This window comes from Diospyros lotus, chromosome 8 (assembly GCF_014633365.1).
Source record: "Diospyros lotus cultivar Yz01 chromosome 8, ASM1463336v1, whole genome shotgun sequence".
NCBI classification, from domain to species: domain Eukaryota; kingdom Viridiplantae; phylum Streptophyta; class Magnoliopsida; order Ericales; family Ebenaceae; genus Diospyros; species Diospyros lotus.
The window spans coordinates 1,717,574-1,736,548 of record NC_068345.1 but is presented as its reverse complement, the minus strand read 5'-3'; the positions used below and the strand labels follow the sequence as shown (position 1 = coordinate 1,736,548).

Sequence of the window (18,975 nt, the reverse complement as noted above, 5' to 3'; positions counted from 1 at the left end):
AATATGTAGATAATTTAAATAGTTGGCATCAATTTATTTCAAATTTTTCAAATCATTATAAAATAAAACTAAAATTGTGATAAAAAAAAAATGAGACAAAAACTCATACATCGATTAACCGTTCATATTTTTACTTTCAACTCTAATAATTTATCAAGTGACGTTAAATTTTATCATATTATTATTTTGTATAAATTTTTATTATAAAATATAATTTTTAGAAGTCAATTGACTTACGAATATGTCACCAAGTCTAATTTGATGACAATTTTTATTTGCAAGAATAATATTCAATAAACTCAATCCATTTAAATGGACAATGACTAATTTCCTCTTTTTAATAAGTACCCAAAATCAAATTTTGTTATATTATTTTTTAGTATGAATTTAAATTGTTGGCATGACTTTTAAAAGTCAATTCATATTATTAGAGTCATATCATTAAATGTGATAGATAATATTTATCTATCTCGATAATATTTAATAAACTATCTCTCATAGATCAATTTCTTTTTAGCAAATACTCAACCTCAAATTTTGCCACCTTGCTCTTTAAATGAATTTGTATTCTCAATATGACTTGTAAAAATTAATTAACATCTTAAATGCTATACTACCAAACTAATTAGATGACAATTTTTACCAACCTCAACAAATTCTAACAAATTCAATCTATTTAGAGAGTAACATTAATCTTTTTTTTAACAAGTAGTGAGCATCTATTTAGTGAGCGACAAATATATTATGAGAAATGTCTTTTTTATTTTAATTGTTGAGCTCGTGATGTTTTATATTTAAGTTGATTTTCTTTGTGAGGTTGAGATATACCCTAGCTTTTGCTATAATACTCTTGTAATCCCTTCATGTTAATAATTTTATTCTTGTTTTGTATTGTTACTCCGACATCCCATAACATGACTATTATAACATTATTCTTTTGTATGAATTTAAAAATCTTATTTATAGAAAAAAATTAATTTTACAATATTATTCTTTTATATGAATTTAAAATGTCAACCAAGGGCAGAGCTAGGTAAACCCCGCTAGGCCAAATCTAAAATATATATATATATATTTATATTACTTTTAATCGAAACCCAATTCTCAAAATCAATCCAAAATTATTCTATTAAAGTTTAGGTCAAATAACCCAGATCCACTAACTCTTAAATCCTAATTTATTTTATTTTTAAATTTATCTAATTTTTTACTTTCTTTTCCAATTCTCACCTAATTTGCTTTCTTTCTCAATTTCTACCTAATTTTCTTTCTTCCGATTACTACTACTACTACTACAGTTGAAAAATTATCGTAAACAATCAAGTACATGATAAGATTCTAAACCAATGAATGAATGACAATTTAGTTATACATATTGAAAATTATGTATTTAATAAAATTATTATATAATACAAAAATCATAAAAATAATTATAAAAAATATATATATTTTAATATTATAATTATTATCTTATTTTTAAAATTACATTTATTGTATTTAAATTTACCTCCGCTGAATCAAAATCCTAACTCCACCCCTAATGTCAACATAACTCAGATTAATTAGCATTATAAATGCCATGTCACAGAACTTATGATATCTAATAAAGGGCATGGATCAATTTTCTTTTAACAAGAACCCAATATCAAATTTTGCTACATATTTCTTATGTACCAATTTGTTACAAAATAATAAAACTTTTGGAAGCAAATTGACATTTATATTATCAAACCTAATTCGATTATGATGGTGCATGGACAAGAAAAGAAACTCCAATACAAAGAAATCAAAAGATGCCATTGCAGTGACTGCAAAGTTCAAGATAACAACAAATCAAATGAAATTCTATCAATTCATGCAGTCAAGGTCCAAGAAACCTAAACAAACCATCAAGGTGAAATTCAAAGCAACCTGGAAATACCTCTTAATGGACGTCCTCCCTGCGCACGAAGATCTATTTTCGGGATACGTAATATTTTCTTTATTCTTTAACAAAGAAGTTGCAAGAAAACAACCAACCTTACCCTTGCTACCAAGAATCGGATTATCATCAATAGATCTATCTAATAAAGGTAATTTCAAGATAGGCTCGAGGAAACTAGTAAGATGAGCATGCAACTACAATACATGGTGAGAGAAGACAGCACATTAGCAATTATTCGATATCTCAATCGCGACTTGTAACCATCACAAGGATTATTACACTAAATAAAGTTTGACTATATGAATTCTAACTCTTCATCGCTTCTATCTATGGCGGCATTCACCATATCATAATTCAAAACACTAATCAGAATATAAGCAATTCAGGATAAAACATAGTTGAAGCCAGAAAGTAACAAATAAAGCCCAGATCCAGTAATTAGTGCAATTTCTCATGGCAGGGGCAAGACTCAAGAACCATGCCATGAAGTAACAAAAATCTTGCATTCATTTGGCATCTTGATCAAGAAGTAAACAACTCTCTGTAAATTTCCAAGAAGCGAAGATGCCATCTACCCTATTCTGCACAAACTCTAAGCAAATGTCTGTCTATTTGTTACCAGTTTTCTTTTCACTATATTTCCTCCCCGGAGAGTCTACAGCTTAATCTTCATCCAGAATTAACTTCTAAAGGCGGCATGATACAGATGTCTTTAGGTCCAATCTAAGATATCTTGAATCTAGTAAACTCACCCTTTTTTTTTTTCCCCTCTTTTTAACTCTTTGTTGGGAAAATAATCACTGACAAGCATAGAAAATTAACCTAATTATAAGAAATTATCCCTAAACAAATCATTACTGAAACATAAATATACCATGAATTGGAAAATCAGGAGCTATATCAACTATAATCCAAGAACTGTTGGCAGATATCAAGGTTTTCGCTCATAATTCCAGTATAAGCACGATGATCAACAAAGGAAAAATTAATAAATTCAACTGATTCTTCTTTCTGCAAAAACCAAGCCAGAGGAGAAATATGCAAAAGGGGCCGGGCAGAAATTAGCAATTCCTCTTGAAAAAATATACAGAGTAATGCTAACAGCAGGACTATGCACCTGTAATCTCCCTGTCCAATTTCATTCTCTTTGTACTTTGCACCTCTGGAACGCTACCAGCCCGCTGCTGAGATGATGTATCATGCTGATAAGAACAGTTGGCTCCATGCCGGCAACCCCTTGAACTGTTAAAGTAGATACATGGCTTCATTATCTTGGGTTTAAATTCCCTTGGTTTAGGGTTATTAACTGATTCTTGGTGGGCTACTAATTGATGGCTGTGACGGTTATCAAACTGCAGAAGGTTCTCTTGTCTCTCAGCCCCATGTTGCTGAATAAGGCTCTTATAATAGTTAATGTCCTTAGCAATAGGAGCTCCTAATGGAGAGGCAACTGGAAGTACATCTAGTGGAGGAGGCCGAGCATTGGGAACAGGCCCTGCTCTATTTGGTGGACCATAGAAGGGTCCAGTTGGAGGAACTGACAACGATGGTGCACCAGCTTCTGCCCGACTAATCTGAACAGAAGGTGGTTCGGAAAATATTATCCCTGGTGGCCTTGGCATGGGTGTGATCTGTGGGTTAGTGGCTGCTCTGTGGTCTGCAACTAATTTTTCAATCAATTTTGGGTCACTAAGAATTTTAACGAGCAAGTCTGGGTCAATCAAGTTTCCTTGATCATTGCTAGACACTACAGCAGACAAGGCAGCATATGCAGCTGCAGCCACATCTGGTTCAAGCCCGGGGAATATTCCAGCAGCCGTATTTCCACTGGTAATCAGGTTTGGAGAAGCGGTGGTACTGAACTGTGATGCAGGAGGCATTCCAGGAGGCAACAGCAGGACCTGCGAGCTCATGGCACTGGCATTTTGAGCCACGGGATCTACTGCTGCATCTGCTGCTGCATCTTCATCTTCAATGGGAGTGATGGGGATCAAAGTAGTGTTCAGATCATTGTAAGGAGGATCTCCAGTGTCCATTGAGACAGAGGGGCTGCATCAAGCAAGACAAGGAAGATGTCTGTTTCAAGGAAGAGAATTATTTTAAAAGAGAAAGTTTTGGCAGTTAAGGAATCGCACTTTGGAGGAATCGCAGATGGGCGAGGATAAACTGCCTCAAGCATTCTCATCTCCCGCTGGTTCTGTATATCCACTTCTTTGCTTTCTTCACCAGCAACAACTTGCCATGAGGCATCCAAAACAAACTGTGACAATCAGAGGAAAGCAAGTGGGTGGAGTAAGACTACACTCAGATTTTATAATAGATAAATTAGATATCATGCGGAACTCTTCCCTATAATCTGCTGCGTTTATATGCAGGGTACTTTCTTCAAACACAACTATATCTTATATTAGCATTAAAAAAGAATGCTATTATTGTTCTCATCTCATCTTCAAAACAAACCATGAAAATGAGTGCAAAGCAAGATTGTCTTTAAAGAGTATTTTCCAGTTTCTATCATGCATATTGATGCCAAATCTCTTTCTTGTGGTCTCACTGCATCAGATATTCAGTGTAGTATTTCCCATGTTTTAGGTTGGAATACAAGGTATATGGTCACAGGCACTTAATGGCCACAGCCTAAAGGTGGTTACCAAATTTGTTGGTGTTTGATGGATTACATGAAAATCAAACCTAACCTATGGAAGAATTTATGTGGAGTGGCCTTAGAATTAAACCCTTGTTCTCAGTGCTTGGTACCAGCCTTTTACAGCTACGCCAACAAATGGCTGAAATAACTTGCCAGTATGAAAACACTTACAGACCAAATTTCTGTTTCACACTGAGAGCCAATTTACATTTAAAATAAACTTTGAGAACTTTTTCTCTGTCCTGTTGCTTACTGTCAACTGATCTCCTTTTGCACAAGGAACGCGGCATCCCAAGTATTCTTTGAGAGGCAAATTTTCCGCTGGGCCTAAACTTAAAATTTCTTCGAGAACATGCCTCCTGGTTTTACAACCATCATAGAGTACATGTTTGTTTCTCTATCCTTCCCTCCTTGCTAACACTGTTTCTAGACAAAGTTGGCACAGCTACTTAATTGAACTACAGCATCTGTTCCATTATATCACTAGCCTAAATAGATGTGCTAAAACTTGGAAAACTAGTATCGTTTCTTTCTGAATGCAAGTGAAAGAATTTTCCGTAACTCTAGAACCAGAAAGAATGCAACTTTTAACAGATACAATAAGAGTTTCTTCTTCTTCCAATTATTATTTAAACATCCTTTGGGTCCAATCCTGGATTATTATTCTATTTACAATTTCCAAGAAACGTTATTATATTTTAACAACCATCATACATGATAAAATTACTCTTGGTGTTCCCACTCTTTCCGCATAAGGTATTAGATAAAAATCCTCTAATTGTATTGATAAATACGACCATCTCTCCCATTTCACAAAGATTCAACCAACATGACTGGACTCTTATGTTTTGTGAATAATTCTGTATTTAACTATGAACATATTGCAATGTAAGAAAAACACACAGACTGAAGCCCTCAACAGAAAAGGGCAACTTACTCTTGCAGGGCATCTCCATTTAACAAGAGGGATTTGGGACAACTTATTCTTCAACAGGTTGGCGGAATGAGCAGCTTCGAAGCCAGGTGGCAAATTATCATCAGTAGCCAGTCCTGATGATGATGGCATCCATGAAGCCTTTGCTTGAAGGTGATCCTGAGCTCCAAACCCAACTTGAGAAGGGGATTCATCAGAGAGAAACAGCCTCACCTATGTAAGAGAAATCAATTAATCTAACAAAATCCAAAAGCACTAATGTAAGCATGAAAGTTCTAAAGTGGACCTTAGATAAAGTTAAAAAGCCTCCCCAGGGCAACCAGGCAGTTAGAGTTTGGTTAGATGAAATTAGTTTCCTTCTTTTTTTCACTTTAACAAGCCGATTTGTAAAAGCAAATACAAAACAAATGGTAAATTTTTAACAGCAGGTATCTTCTCTTTACTTTGTAACAGAAATACTTATATAGGAGTTGTAGCTGTATAAAGCTACTGGAGCTATAAAGAAAGGAGGATTGTGAAATATATCAAATTGACACTTCTGATTCAAAAAAATAACAAAATAACTACTGCTAAAGTACTATTATATCCTTGGGTCAAAAAATTCCTCCCTCCTAAAGAGAGTTCTTGTCCTCAAAAACTTACAATGACTAGCCATTATTTTTCGTCCAATCCCTGCCTTCTATATAGGATTTCCTCTTCTTCTTTTCTTCCTTTCTTTCCTTCTCCTCCTAAGCCTTTTCCTCTCTTCTCTTATGTTCCGTTGTTGTTGCCTTTCCGACAAAAATAAAATGTAGACTTCGTGGATCACCGTCAAGGCTCCCTTCCACAATGTCAAAACTCCCAAACCCAATGGCTAACAACCTTCTCTTCTACACTAGGTGATATGACAACAATACTGTCATATTGCCCAAGATAAAAAAATGCTCAAAACCACAGTGAAATTTTCTTCGGCTGAATTATTTTAACCTGTGACAACTCAGTTTTTTCCAAAACCAAAGGCAAAGAAGCAGTACTCTTAGAATCTTCTTTCTCAAAACCATTCTCACCCTCAGCCTCCAGCTTTTTTCTTTGGTCTGAGTCCTCGTCAGCTGCCTGTCCACGCTCATCAGCTTCAGTATCAACTTCCTTAGAGCCATTGTAAGATTGTTACAGTTCGGATTGTTCCATCACAACTCCTTTAGCTACATGGGGATCGTCACATACTTGCTAGCTGCTCTTAAGATAACTTTTAGGTGGCAGCCCATGCTTTTTGTACATAGCTTCTAATGCTAACTCTTACAGCCTAGCCTTTTCAACTGCTTGTGGTACCATGGCAGGACACATCATTTTCACCATAAGCCTCAATGTATCTTTAAGACCATTAATAAGTCTCGATACAAAATAAGACTCGATCAAAGTTGAATGGAATTGTGACGCAACGTGTAGTGCGAGTGTAAAGAAAACATACCAAAATAATCCCTTGAAAGAGCAAACTTCAATGGCCGAAGCTTGGCTTTCAAGAAAACACAAAAACAAGACTGTTTTGCTAAGAAAACCCAAATAGGTTGTGGAAATTTGATTAAGAAAAACTTGATTACAAACTCTAGATCCTAGGCATATTTATAGTATTTGGCTAATCCAAATCCATCTAACATTTGTAAACAAAATCCAACTAGAATTCTAATAGAAATAAATCCTAAATAAAAGTCAACTAGAATCCTAATAAAAAATAAAACCCTAATCAAACATGAAGTAAAATCCTAAATCAAGTAGAAACATAAAATAGAATCCTAAATCAAGTAAAAATATAAAGTAGAATCTTAAATCAAGTAGAATTCTAAAACTTAAAGAAGTATTAAAATAACATTATAGCACTACTATTTTGGTGATACTATTTCGATTTGGTTGGGTCGGCCTTGGGCCGAGTCTTGATTGGTGACCGCATCATTCACCTTCACTTGAGAAAAAATTCGACCTCGAATTTTGATCCTGTTTGGACAAATCCACATCCGATAAGTACGAAGAGAGATTAGCCACATTGAATGTTTGGAAATACCCATCTGATTATGCAAATCCACAATATAAGCATTATCATTGGTCTTCTTTGGAATCTTGTAAGGACCATACTTCTTTGGCTTGAACTTGTTCTGCTTTCTTGCTAAAATTCGTTCATTCTTCAAAAAGATAATAACTTCATCTCCAATCTCAAATATCTTGTGCTTCCTATGCTTGTCAGTTGTCACCTTATATTTCTTATTTGTGCAACTTTTGCTTGATATCTTCCTGAACTGCTTGAATTTTTCTACTAAGGGAACATGAGCAAAGACATTCCTCTCCTTCTTAGCCATATCTGCATTGGCATGGGTCCAACCATCACCATGTTTGTTGCCCTCCGCCTCCATTGTATTATTACTGTTAGATTGAGGACGTTGAACCTTCCATCTTGAGCACTTCTCTAATCTGGTAGATCTTATCATAGGTCCTTCTCCTCTCATCAACTTTCTTGATTTTGACTTCTCAACAGCTTCCGAATTCATCCATAAATTTTTCTTGCCTGGAGAACATTCTTTTGCAACTGTTTCGAATAAAAGTTTATTCCATGACTACTAGCAGTCTCTCCATCACTTAAAATATTGATGCTTGAATCCTCCTTTGGTCTAAGCACTTGATCAGCTATAGCAGCAATTGAGTTAACTAGCCTAGATCCAACACCTCTATCCACAAAGAGACTCATGTGACCATCTTGCTTTTGCAATTGCGAAGGTGAATATGTTCTTATTGCCTTAGATTCAACCATGCCAGAGCTTGAATAAACTGTAGAAGGATTTGCTACCATGACCTCCATCTCCTTTACAGTCGCAAGTCGATCAGAAGAAACGTCACCATCATTGGGTTGCGAAGCAATACCTGAGCCCTCGAGACTAGAAAATACCCCAGTATGAGTCAATAACCTTGGAGTTTCTATCATGTTAGCAGCATAAATCAAACCTGAGTTTGTAGACGTTGAGGTTGCTGAGACAACATAATCTTCGAAATCAAGCTCCAAACTCATCGAAAAGCCATTCTTTAGTTTATACTCATTGTTTCCCCAATAGTTGTGTTGTTACGCATTCCTCCTAACCCTTTTACCACTAGGGTTGGCTATCATACGACCAAGATCATCATCATCGTCGCTATCATCCATCATTTGTCTTCTAGGATTAATGGTTGGTCTTCCCGGTTTAATGTAGCTGGCTTGATTCACGCCATTAATTCAGTTCCGATTATACTTAACTCGTTGAAAAATGCCCAATTGGTTGCGGATTCGCTCCAATTGCTGCTCCATTATATGAGTTATTTCCCATTGTTCTTCAATTGCTCTCCAAACCGCGGGCAGCCCCCGATCACTGTCAAGAGGCTGGTTGCTACTGTTACCTTCAAGATTGGCCATTTGATTGGTTGATGAACTGCTCTGATACCTCCTAACGCAGTGTGTAGCGCATGTGTGAAAAAACACACACTAAAATAAACCCTTGAAAGAGCAAACTTCAATGGCCGAAGCTTGGCTTTCAAGAAGACGCAAAAACAAGACTGTTTTGCTAAGAAAAGCCAAATAGGTTGTTGAAATTTGATTAAGAAAAACTTGATTACAAACTCTAGATCCTAGGCATATTTATAGTATTTGGCTAATCTAAACATTTGTAAACAAAATCCAACTAGAATTCTAATAGAAATAAATCCTAAATAAAAGTCAACTAGAATCCTAATAAAAATAAAACCCTAATCAAACATGAAGTAGAATCCTAAATCAAGTAGAAACATGAAATAGAATCCTAAATCAAGTAGAAATATAAAGTAGAATCCTAAATCAAGTAGAATTCTAAAACTTAAGAAGTATTAAGATAACATTATGGCACTACTATTTTGGTGATACTATTTCAGTTTGGTTGGGTCGGCCTTGGGCCGAGTCTTGATTGGTGACCGCATCAAATTGAGCACAAGTGCTTTCAATTTCTCAAACCTGACCAGGTATTCCATAACCAAGCCCTCTTGTTTCAGCTTGTTGAGCTCCTCTTTGTAACTCTCATCTCCGATCTTGATTTAGGGAAGCAAAATATTCCTTAGAAAAACATTTAGCCGAAATACTAACCTAAAATTTATGTGAAAATAGAATCAAAAATTTGTCCAACTTTCTACTGACATCCTTGATTACTTTCCACGTTCCATCACATTCTTCCTTGAATGTTTTCCCAAATGGCTATGCACTTTCAAAAAGTCTTTCGACCATCTCGACAGGTTCAATCTTTGAAAATTCACCATTGTAACGGCCTTTTGATCAACTTCTAAGGACCTCTTCGGAAACTTATTCTTGTACTGGAATTCAGCAAACCCAAGTCACGACCAATTGAAATCGTTGGAACTCTTGGATTCGTCGAAATAACCTGAAATCACTGCTCGACCGATTCCAAATTGCTGTTAAATGTCCGAAAATCACTAATCTATAACGTTTCGATCAGCTTCCAAGAAATGGGAGGCTTTTGATTTGCAATTGATTATCACCTAACCGCTTTGCCTTTCAATGTCAAACAAAATTTACGGAAAATCACAGTCGGAATCAACCCCTTGCTTCGCCTTCAAATCCAAGCTGAGAATTGACTAAAAATCGACTGGCTCAACTTTGTTGGATCTGCTACTTTGCTTAGTTACGATCTATCTTTGATGAAGTCAGATCAGAATTACTGCAAGGGATTGCTGGAAATCACAACCAAGAATTGTTGGACTCACCGCCACTCAAGACTGAAAACGGTTGTGACCCACACCCCAATCCAAATTGATCGTCAGGACCCTTGCAACTGATCGCTATCCACTCACGATCACTGTCAATTCAAGATCGCCCAGACTCTGTTTCCACTTTGTGCCTTCCTTTTTTGCCGTAATCAATGCCTTCGTCTCACCCAAACACCATCCAATAGCTGGGATCAGCTATTGAAATTTCTAACTCATAGCTGAGAATTGTCAAAAAGTAACAGCCTATGAACGATCAGAAATTAACCTTCAAGGAGCATCGAAAAACACAACCAAGAATCACCTCATGTTTCGCGTGCAAAATTTGATCCGAGAGTCGCTTACTTGTTTCGGATCTGCTTATTGGAGGTTGCAATCGAAAATCTATGGAATATCACCTGGAATAGTCAGAAATTAGTTGCATTGAATTCGTTGATTCTCAACACGTGGGTAATAATCAGAAGTCGGATTGGAATCTACGTCGCCTTCAATGTCTCAAGTCGGATCGGATTACAGAATATGCTCCGCCTACAATTCGCCAAGAATCATTGGCGTCGTTCCGCTTCAAAGTCAAACATAATTCAGGAGTAGAAGTCGCACAGTTATAGCGACTTTGAACGGCCTTCAAGAGTCACCTAGATCTCCTGACTCTCAACCGAGAATTAACCTGCATGTGTTAGAATCAAGTTTTGAGAATTAACCGCGTCTAAAGGCAGCTGTCCATATCCGTTGAAATTACTTAACAAAGAAAACGAGGAATGATGGCTCTGATACCATTTGTCATAACCCTAGGGTTTGAATAGGAATTTGGAAGAAATCGAGGGGGGATTACAGAAAAAATTGGGGAAGAGTTTCAGACAGAGAGAAAGAGAGAGCCAAAAGAGAGAGAATGTAGAGAGAGAATCAGAAGTGTCAATTTGATATATTTCACAACCTTCCTTTCTTTACAGCTCTAGTAGCTTTATATAACTACTTCTCCTGAGTAAGTATTTCTATTACAAAGTAAAGAGTAGATATAACAACTAAAATAACAAAATAACTACTACTAAAGTACTATTATATCCTTGGAGTCATGACAACATGGTCCCAATCATCATCATCTTCAACCTCAATCCTTATGATTTCTCTATTCAGTGGCCACACATCACCTATTCTCCCTGTATTTTCTTCAACATTGGTCATCGGTGACAATAGTGGTCAGCAATGAACCGAGTTTCATGAGAGAGAGAGAAAGAGAGTTGGAGGTTTGGCTGGCATAGGTGAGTGAGAGATGAGAGAACTGAAACAGAGACATTGGAGGGAGAAAGAAGGGTGTTTTTGGCATTTAGGAAAATATAGCAGTGTTAAGTTAACAGCAGGGCGGAAATTGCAATGTAGTATTATAAGTCAGCATAGTCCTTATATTTTCTCAAACTTCAGTGGTACTTTCAGCAATTACTCTAAACCTGAGGGGTACCGTGTGTATGTTTCCCCTTTTTGATTAGTTGACATGCAGATTAATCTTCTAAGCAGGTCTGGATGAACAAAAGCAAAGGAAAGAAAGCACAAGAAAGACGTCATAGCAACTACCAGAAAAAGGATACAATCTCTTCTAAAGCTCACATAGAAAGCTACGAATTTATACCATTGATCATCCCATGAGGAGAGACTGCTATTCTAATGCAGCAAGACAAATAGAACTTGCTGAAACTGCAGTTTGTAAATATTACATGAGACCAAGTGGAAATAATTTCAGTGCAGTGCAAAACTAAACACTGTAGCCCACAATCTCATAGCATGTGCACCCATCTAAAAACCAACTCTCAGGCATGAACTCAGTGGATTTGCTATCAATAAATTCACTTAAACTTCACCAAACATGTGATTTACAGAGCCAAGTCCAGTACTTAACAGGGAGCAGCGCCCTCCCCCCGATCCTCGCTCTCCTTTCTTAAAAATGAAGTAATAAATTTGATGATGCATCCCCAGTGGCCATAGGAAAACTAGAACAACCTCTTAACATTAATCGTCAATTTACTCCAGAACACATGGAAATGAGAAATTCATTATAGCACCAGAATCCCTCCAAATGCCTCATCAACTGGAGACTCACCTTGGCTAAGAGAATGGGTACCATAATTTCACCCAATGAACTGTAGTCAAACAGTGGCCAATTTGTTGGGTGAGACTAAGTATGGACTTACAATCAAAGAAGAAAGTATTGCCACTTCCTACATGGTTTGGCTACCACTTGCAAGTTACCTGTTAACACGTCAGCCAAATTCATGCATGGCAAATATCATGTAACACTAAACATCAGGGATAAAATCCTGACAAAAGTTAAATATCTCTGCTTCTTGTTTGAGATACTTGAAACTTATCCTACAGATTAAATATTACACAGTCCCATGTGTCCAAGATGTCAATATCAAGCTAATAAATGCCTGAGACCTTCTGTACCACCAAAAGGTTGAGACCACCTCTATATAAAACCAACTGCTTCTTAATTGCAGGCCACCTATAACATCAAAACCGAAGGGCTAGTTAAGGCAGCCTTCAACTCCCATAGCCTTTCGACTCTACAACTGCAGACAGATACCAAGAAAAAACAAAAAAATTGCCACCTCAACAACAATAAGACACACAGAGATGAGATTTCATGCATTTGTTACCACATTTAATCAGAGCATCTCAACAAGCTAGCTAAGGCAGCCTTCAACTCCCATAGCCTTTCTGAGAAAAAACACAAAAATTTGCCACCTCAACTACAGTAAGACACACACAGATGAGATTTCATGCATTTGTTACCACATTTAATCAGGCATCTCAACACTTAAATCTTCACACAGACTAGGCCAAAAATCTCACGGAGCTAACTGAAACATTGCTCGTCAGAGTTTAAGAAATAACAGCAATAGTCACATACTAGGACTAGGAAAATATTGAGGTCTTACATGGAAGAGAGTGTGCAAAGGAAGTAATGGCCATCCAGCCTTACTGCTGAACTATGGGAAACCAAACGGGTTTGCAGTTGGTATAAGGCCACAAAAGAATAGCAACATGAGACTATTATCAAATTCCCAGATGGCTAATATATGATCTACACAATAGCAAGGCAAATAGGAAAGATAAAGCTCTCACTAATGATTGCAAGTACTCAATGGATTGGAAAAGGAAAAAGTTCGTTCAGTCTTCTTGGAAAAACTATACTGGAAATAACAGAATTTTTGCTTGCAAATATGACTGCTCATTGACAGGACTTTGGCGAGTTGTATCCTTAGGCACACAGAAAATAAATAAAATAACAAATGCACCAGTCAAGGAAAACTTCCTCCTGTAGAGTGCAGAAGGATATTGTAGTAAATAAAAAGTGTCATCGATATATTCATTAGATACATTTTAACATCACTAAAACAACATATCAACCTTCATCACGCTATGTGAAGTCAACTACATGAATTTTAGCTCGTTAATTATTTCTATCTATGGTCTTATCTTCCATAAGGACCTCATAACTCACATCCATCACATTCATATTTTGCAAAATGTTGCTTTATTGCCCAACATTCTGTGCCATACAATATATTAGTTTTATAGCCATCTTGCAAAATTTTCCTTCTAACTTTTAACAAAATTTTATTAGCACATAGAATGTTATGCACTTTTCCATTTTAATCATCCTGCCTTAATATATAAACAACATTCTCATTGATCTCCCCATCTTTTTGGATGATTGATCCATGACATCTAAATTAATCATTTCTTGGGATGAAGTTATCTTCAAGTTTTACCATAACATCATTTGCCCTTTGTATTTTACTAAATATGCATTCCATATTTTTGTTTTCAATCTGTCTTTAGATTCTAAAATGTTCCTCCATATCTCAAATTTAGTAAATTCTGCTTAAAAAATATCTAGACCATTGCCAAGAAAATTAAGATAATTGTGAAGGAGAGATTGTCAAAACATACTGCACTTTAATGCAAAGGATGTACATATACCAACCTCCATCTCAGGTTCTCAATTGGCCTATGATTATTATAGAACAAATGACTTCTTATTTAACAAATACTAAAATCATCTTTCTTTTAAGAGGTCTAGAGGTTCTGAACCATTCACTTATGTGTATGCATCCCATATATTATATAACACAAAGAAAAGTTTAAAAATAAAAGAGCATCATTTTGGCCAACAAGGTACAGTTAAAAGAGAGGAGAAAAAAAAATGCTTCCAAAGAAAATCCAGAAACATTCTGGTCCATAAATTATCAGCCAACAACATATACTTGAGCATATGAGCAAGCATATTTACATATACAATATATGCAACATAATGTATGTACAAAATTCATGAACTTCTATATACATAGTACCATGAAGTTGTAACTATCAACGTTCAAAAATTAACGAAAAAGAAGTAGCTATAATCATTGGTGATACCTGTACAAGTATGCATGTGTATATGGACTCAATTATATGAGCTTGCATATGCAACACAACAAAGGCATAAATAAATATTCATGAACTTCTACACAGATCGTCCTACGGAGTTGTAATTATCAAATATTTAAAAATAAAAAAAAGCACCTACATATGTAAACATACTCATAATATGCTTTACACATGCACATGCCAACCTACATATGTGCTCATAAATGAAATTATACCTACTTTTACACTTCTATGCAATAATAAAAGCATTTTCTACCTACATGATCTTATAGATGCCCTTGCATGCCTATACATACTTATACCTGCCTAAGTGTTAGATACAAGTGTTTTACATTAAATATAGACCTCGGTATGCACTTATGCCAGCTTATTATACAGCATTATATACAAGTTCCACATACACAGGTGTAATTACACACGCATGTACATACATGCAAAAACATCTGGATTTTTAATATCTATTTTATATTGAGCATTCAAGTTGATTTTGGAAGATAGTTATCAAATATGATTTACTTTTTACAATGTTGGTTAAGAAAAATAATAAGAAATTTTCTCCTTTCAAAAGAACTTTAAAAAGTGTTACAAAACATTTAAGTGTTTTCCCCTTTGAGCAGGGGCCATTGACCCAAGTCTGCCATAGTATCAACCATTATGAATGCACTTGCATTTTTGCCAATTCCAAATTCTCTTGTAATTATTTATTTGTTTGTCTAAAGTTTTTATTTTATTTAGCCCTCCAACAAAATCATCCAATAAATGAGAGTGATCTGCACTTGGTATCTGAGGATTCCCTAATTTATTGCCATAAACCTCAAATTTTAGGTTCTCTTGAAGAACTTTAGTTTTCATTTTTTTCCCTGTTGATAAGTTCTTCCCTGATGATACTGGACCAATCACCGAGGTCTGTCTCGAACCAAGTACTTGTAAGGGCGGGGCTTTAATTCCCCGGGAAAACTCCGACGCTCAAGTCAGTAGAAGAAGATATCCGAAATGGAAAGTCACTCAGTAGTCAGATGCCCATACCTGTAGAAATTGACCTCCATTTATAGATGGCGTAAAGCTCCCTCCAAAGAGATAAAATAACCTCTGAAAGAGAACGTTGGAGAAAATCTTAGTTGAATGGGTTTCTCTCGTTCAAATCAAATATGGGATGGAGATCTTGGAGATTCGGAGGACACGTGGTGCTTTCCTGAGATAGACACGTGGCGGCACCAAGCTGGTAGTCTCTAAGGGTAGTAAAATAAATTTGTTCTTAGTGAAATATCTCCTTACCACTTGCCCCCCCAACTCCTTGAGCTGTGCGGGTGAGGAGCTCGGGCAGCTGAAGGAGTAGTCATCCAAGTTTTCCTACTCTCCTGCAAAAAAGAGTTTTGCAAAAAATAGGATTAATTATCTCAATTATTGGGCTTGCTTTCCAACTCAATGTCCCCTCACACTTCTCATGGCTCTCAAAGAACTCTATAAAATGAGATGGACGTGGTCCCCTCTTTCTAAGTATTATTGGAGTGAAGATATTTTTGGAGTGGAGTAAAAGGTAAAAGGCTTCTCCCCACTCCTCTTTTTCTTTTTCTTTTTTTGGTGTGGCTGAGACCAGTGGTCTCGGCCTTGCTGGCAAAGGCCGCGGGCTAAGGCCGCGCGCCTCAGCCCCGCTGGTCGAGGTCGCGCGACTCGATCATGCTGGCCTTGGCCGCACGGGCTGAGGCTGCGCGCCTCGACCCCGCTGGCCGAGGTCACGTGGCTCGGCCACGCGAACTGAGGCTGTGTTGGCCGAGGCCGCACGCCTCTGCCTTGCTAGCCAAGGTCGCGCGGCTACGCCGCACGAGCTGAGGCAGCGCGTGGCCTAGACCACACCAAAAAAAAATTAAAAAAGGAAGGGGGCGAAGCCTCTTACCTTTTACTCCACTCCAAAAATATCTTTACTCCAATAGGGAACCATGTCCATCCTTTTTTATAGAGTTCTTTGAGAGCCATGAGAAGTGTGAGAGGACATTGAGTTGGGAAGCGAGCCCAATAATTGAGATAATTAATCCTATTTTTTGCAAAACTCTTTTTTGCAGGAGAGTAGGAAAGCTTGGATGACTACTCCTTCAGCTGCCCGAGCTCCTCACCAGCACAGCTCAAGGAGTTGGGGGGGGCAAGTGGTAAGGAGATATTTCACTAAGGACAAATTTACTCTATTACTCTCGGAGACTACCAGCCTGGTGCCGTCACGTGTCTATCTCAGGAAAGCACCACGTGTTCTCCGGATCTCCATCCCATATTTGATTTGAACGAGAAAGACCTGGTCAATCGAGATTTTCTCCAACGTCCTCTTTCAGAGATTATCTTATCTCTTTGGAGGGAGCTTTACGCCATCTATAAATGGAGGTCAATTTCTACAGGTATGGACATCTGACTGCTGAGTGACTTTCCATTTCGGGTATCTTCTTCTACTAACTTGAGCGTCGGAGTCCTCCCTAGGGATTAAAGCTCCGCCCTTACAGGTATTTGGTTCGAGACAAACCTCGGTGATCGGTCCAGTATCATCACTCCCGATGTAAGGTATTCTTTTTCAATTTCTGATGATTACTCTCTCTCATCATTTTCTTCTGTTAACTTGCACTATCTAGAAGACAATTTCCAAGTACATACCTTGGTAAATTGTTACTTTAAAGTTTATGAATTTCAAAGCAACTTTATGCATCATCTTAATTGTAGTAATCTTTTTGAAAATACATTTAGTCATTTGAAGAAACACAACAGTGAAATGATCTGGAAATCAGCTTCTTTCCTTGACTTACAGACCAATTACTTAATGCATACACGCACACATTTTTGCGCATTTCACTTATACAGCTTTCTTTTTTCTTTTCTTTTCTTACTTGTTGGATGATGAGGAAATTGAACCCGGTTCAAACAATTTGTTGTTAATGTCAAATATCAAGTAACTGGAGTGGCTCAAACTAGTATTCATTAAAATGACCATCCTGCTTCAAAGTGTTGCAAGCAAGTACTGGTATTACATAATTATTTTTGCTTGATAGTTTCTGGTTAGAGTGATAACAAAGTAACACAAGTTAACCCACCAATCCTCGTATTCTTTTTATTCTTAGGAGTATGAAACTAACAATTTGTTAACCCAGACATTGTAAACAATAATATTTACTTACATTAACACTTTCTGGCACCCAATTGCTTCAGGTTTTCAACAAATAACTCCGTCCCTTTTCTCTCAGTGTGCAAATTTATGAAAACATTTGCATTATATAAACTTAATCATTGCAATGCGATGCAGAAAATGATAACATCATGTCAATCCCAGACCTAGCCCGCAATAATCTGTAAAATTTGGTAAATTAACAGTTGGATCCTCAAAAGCAAAAACCGCTACAACCTATCAAGAAGAGGAAACCGGAACCAAATTGCACCAAAACTGTTTCCCGCGACGTTCCGTCCGATCCAACAAGTTGAATAAAAAAAAAAGAAAAAAAAAAGTGTGAGCTAGGGATTTTCAAACATTTACCTGACAAAGATTTACATCTGACGCCCAAGAAACCCGTTTTGATTTCTGCAACCCTCGCATATTTACAAATACAGATTTGATTGTGAATCAATGTGTTGTCTTTATGTCTTACACCTAACCGACGAAGCAACCGGCAACTTTCAAATTCGAAACCACTATATTACGGCACAACTCGCTAGAACCCTAATTTAGTCCCAAATCTAACGCGACCGGAGATTGTCGCGCTACAAAGACTGGTCGTCGATAACGCATAAATGGGAATATATTTACATATACGGATCATATGCATCAAGAGAAGTACGGAAAGAGGGATCGAAGGACGCCCTGGATAGGAACCCTAGGATCCTCCTACTTCCTCTAGTCTCTGCTTCCGTCTTTTTTGATTTACAAATCTGCGTCTGCTTTTTCCCCTTTCCCTTTTACATGCATACATATATATATATATATATGGTCATTTCAGAGCCGTCACCCAAATGCGTAATGGATTTTGTGGCTAACAAAAGGGTATTTTGGTTATTTTAAATTATTCATTGATATATTTTTTGGTCAAATTTATATTTTTATTTATATATTTTTTTATTTAATATTTTTATTATTTATATTTACTCAAAAATACATATTCAATTATATAATCGAAACAATTAAAATTTAAATTATCACAAAAAAATATCAAAGTACAATAATTAAATTGACTTAAAAATACATATCTAATGGTATAATTGAAACAACTAAAGATTTAAGTGATCATACAAAAAATAAAATAAAAATACATGAACAAAAATATAAATTTG

At 36.6% G+C, this 18,975-nt stretch overlaps 1 protein-coding gene across 1 annotated transcript; it reads right to left on the bottom strand.

Moving 5' to 3' along the window:
- Positions 1–2,782: 2,782 nt before the first annotated feature.
- LOC127807648 (zinc finger CCCH domain-containing protein 6) lies at positions 2,783–18,601 on the bottom strand. Its single transcript, XM_052345672.1, has 4 exons — positions 18,185–18,601; positions 5,509–5,718; positions 4,060–4,184; positions 2,783–3,973 (listed from the first exon to the last, which is right to left on the bottom strand). Exons 1-4 carry the CDS (start codon positions 18,242–18,244, stop codon positions 3,034–3,036), a joined length of 1,335 nt encoding a protein of 444 aa, XP_052201632.1. The 5' UTR covers positions 18,245–18,601; the 3' UTR covers positions 2,783–3,033.
- Between the last annotated feature and the right edge of the window lie 374 nt (positions 18,602–18,975).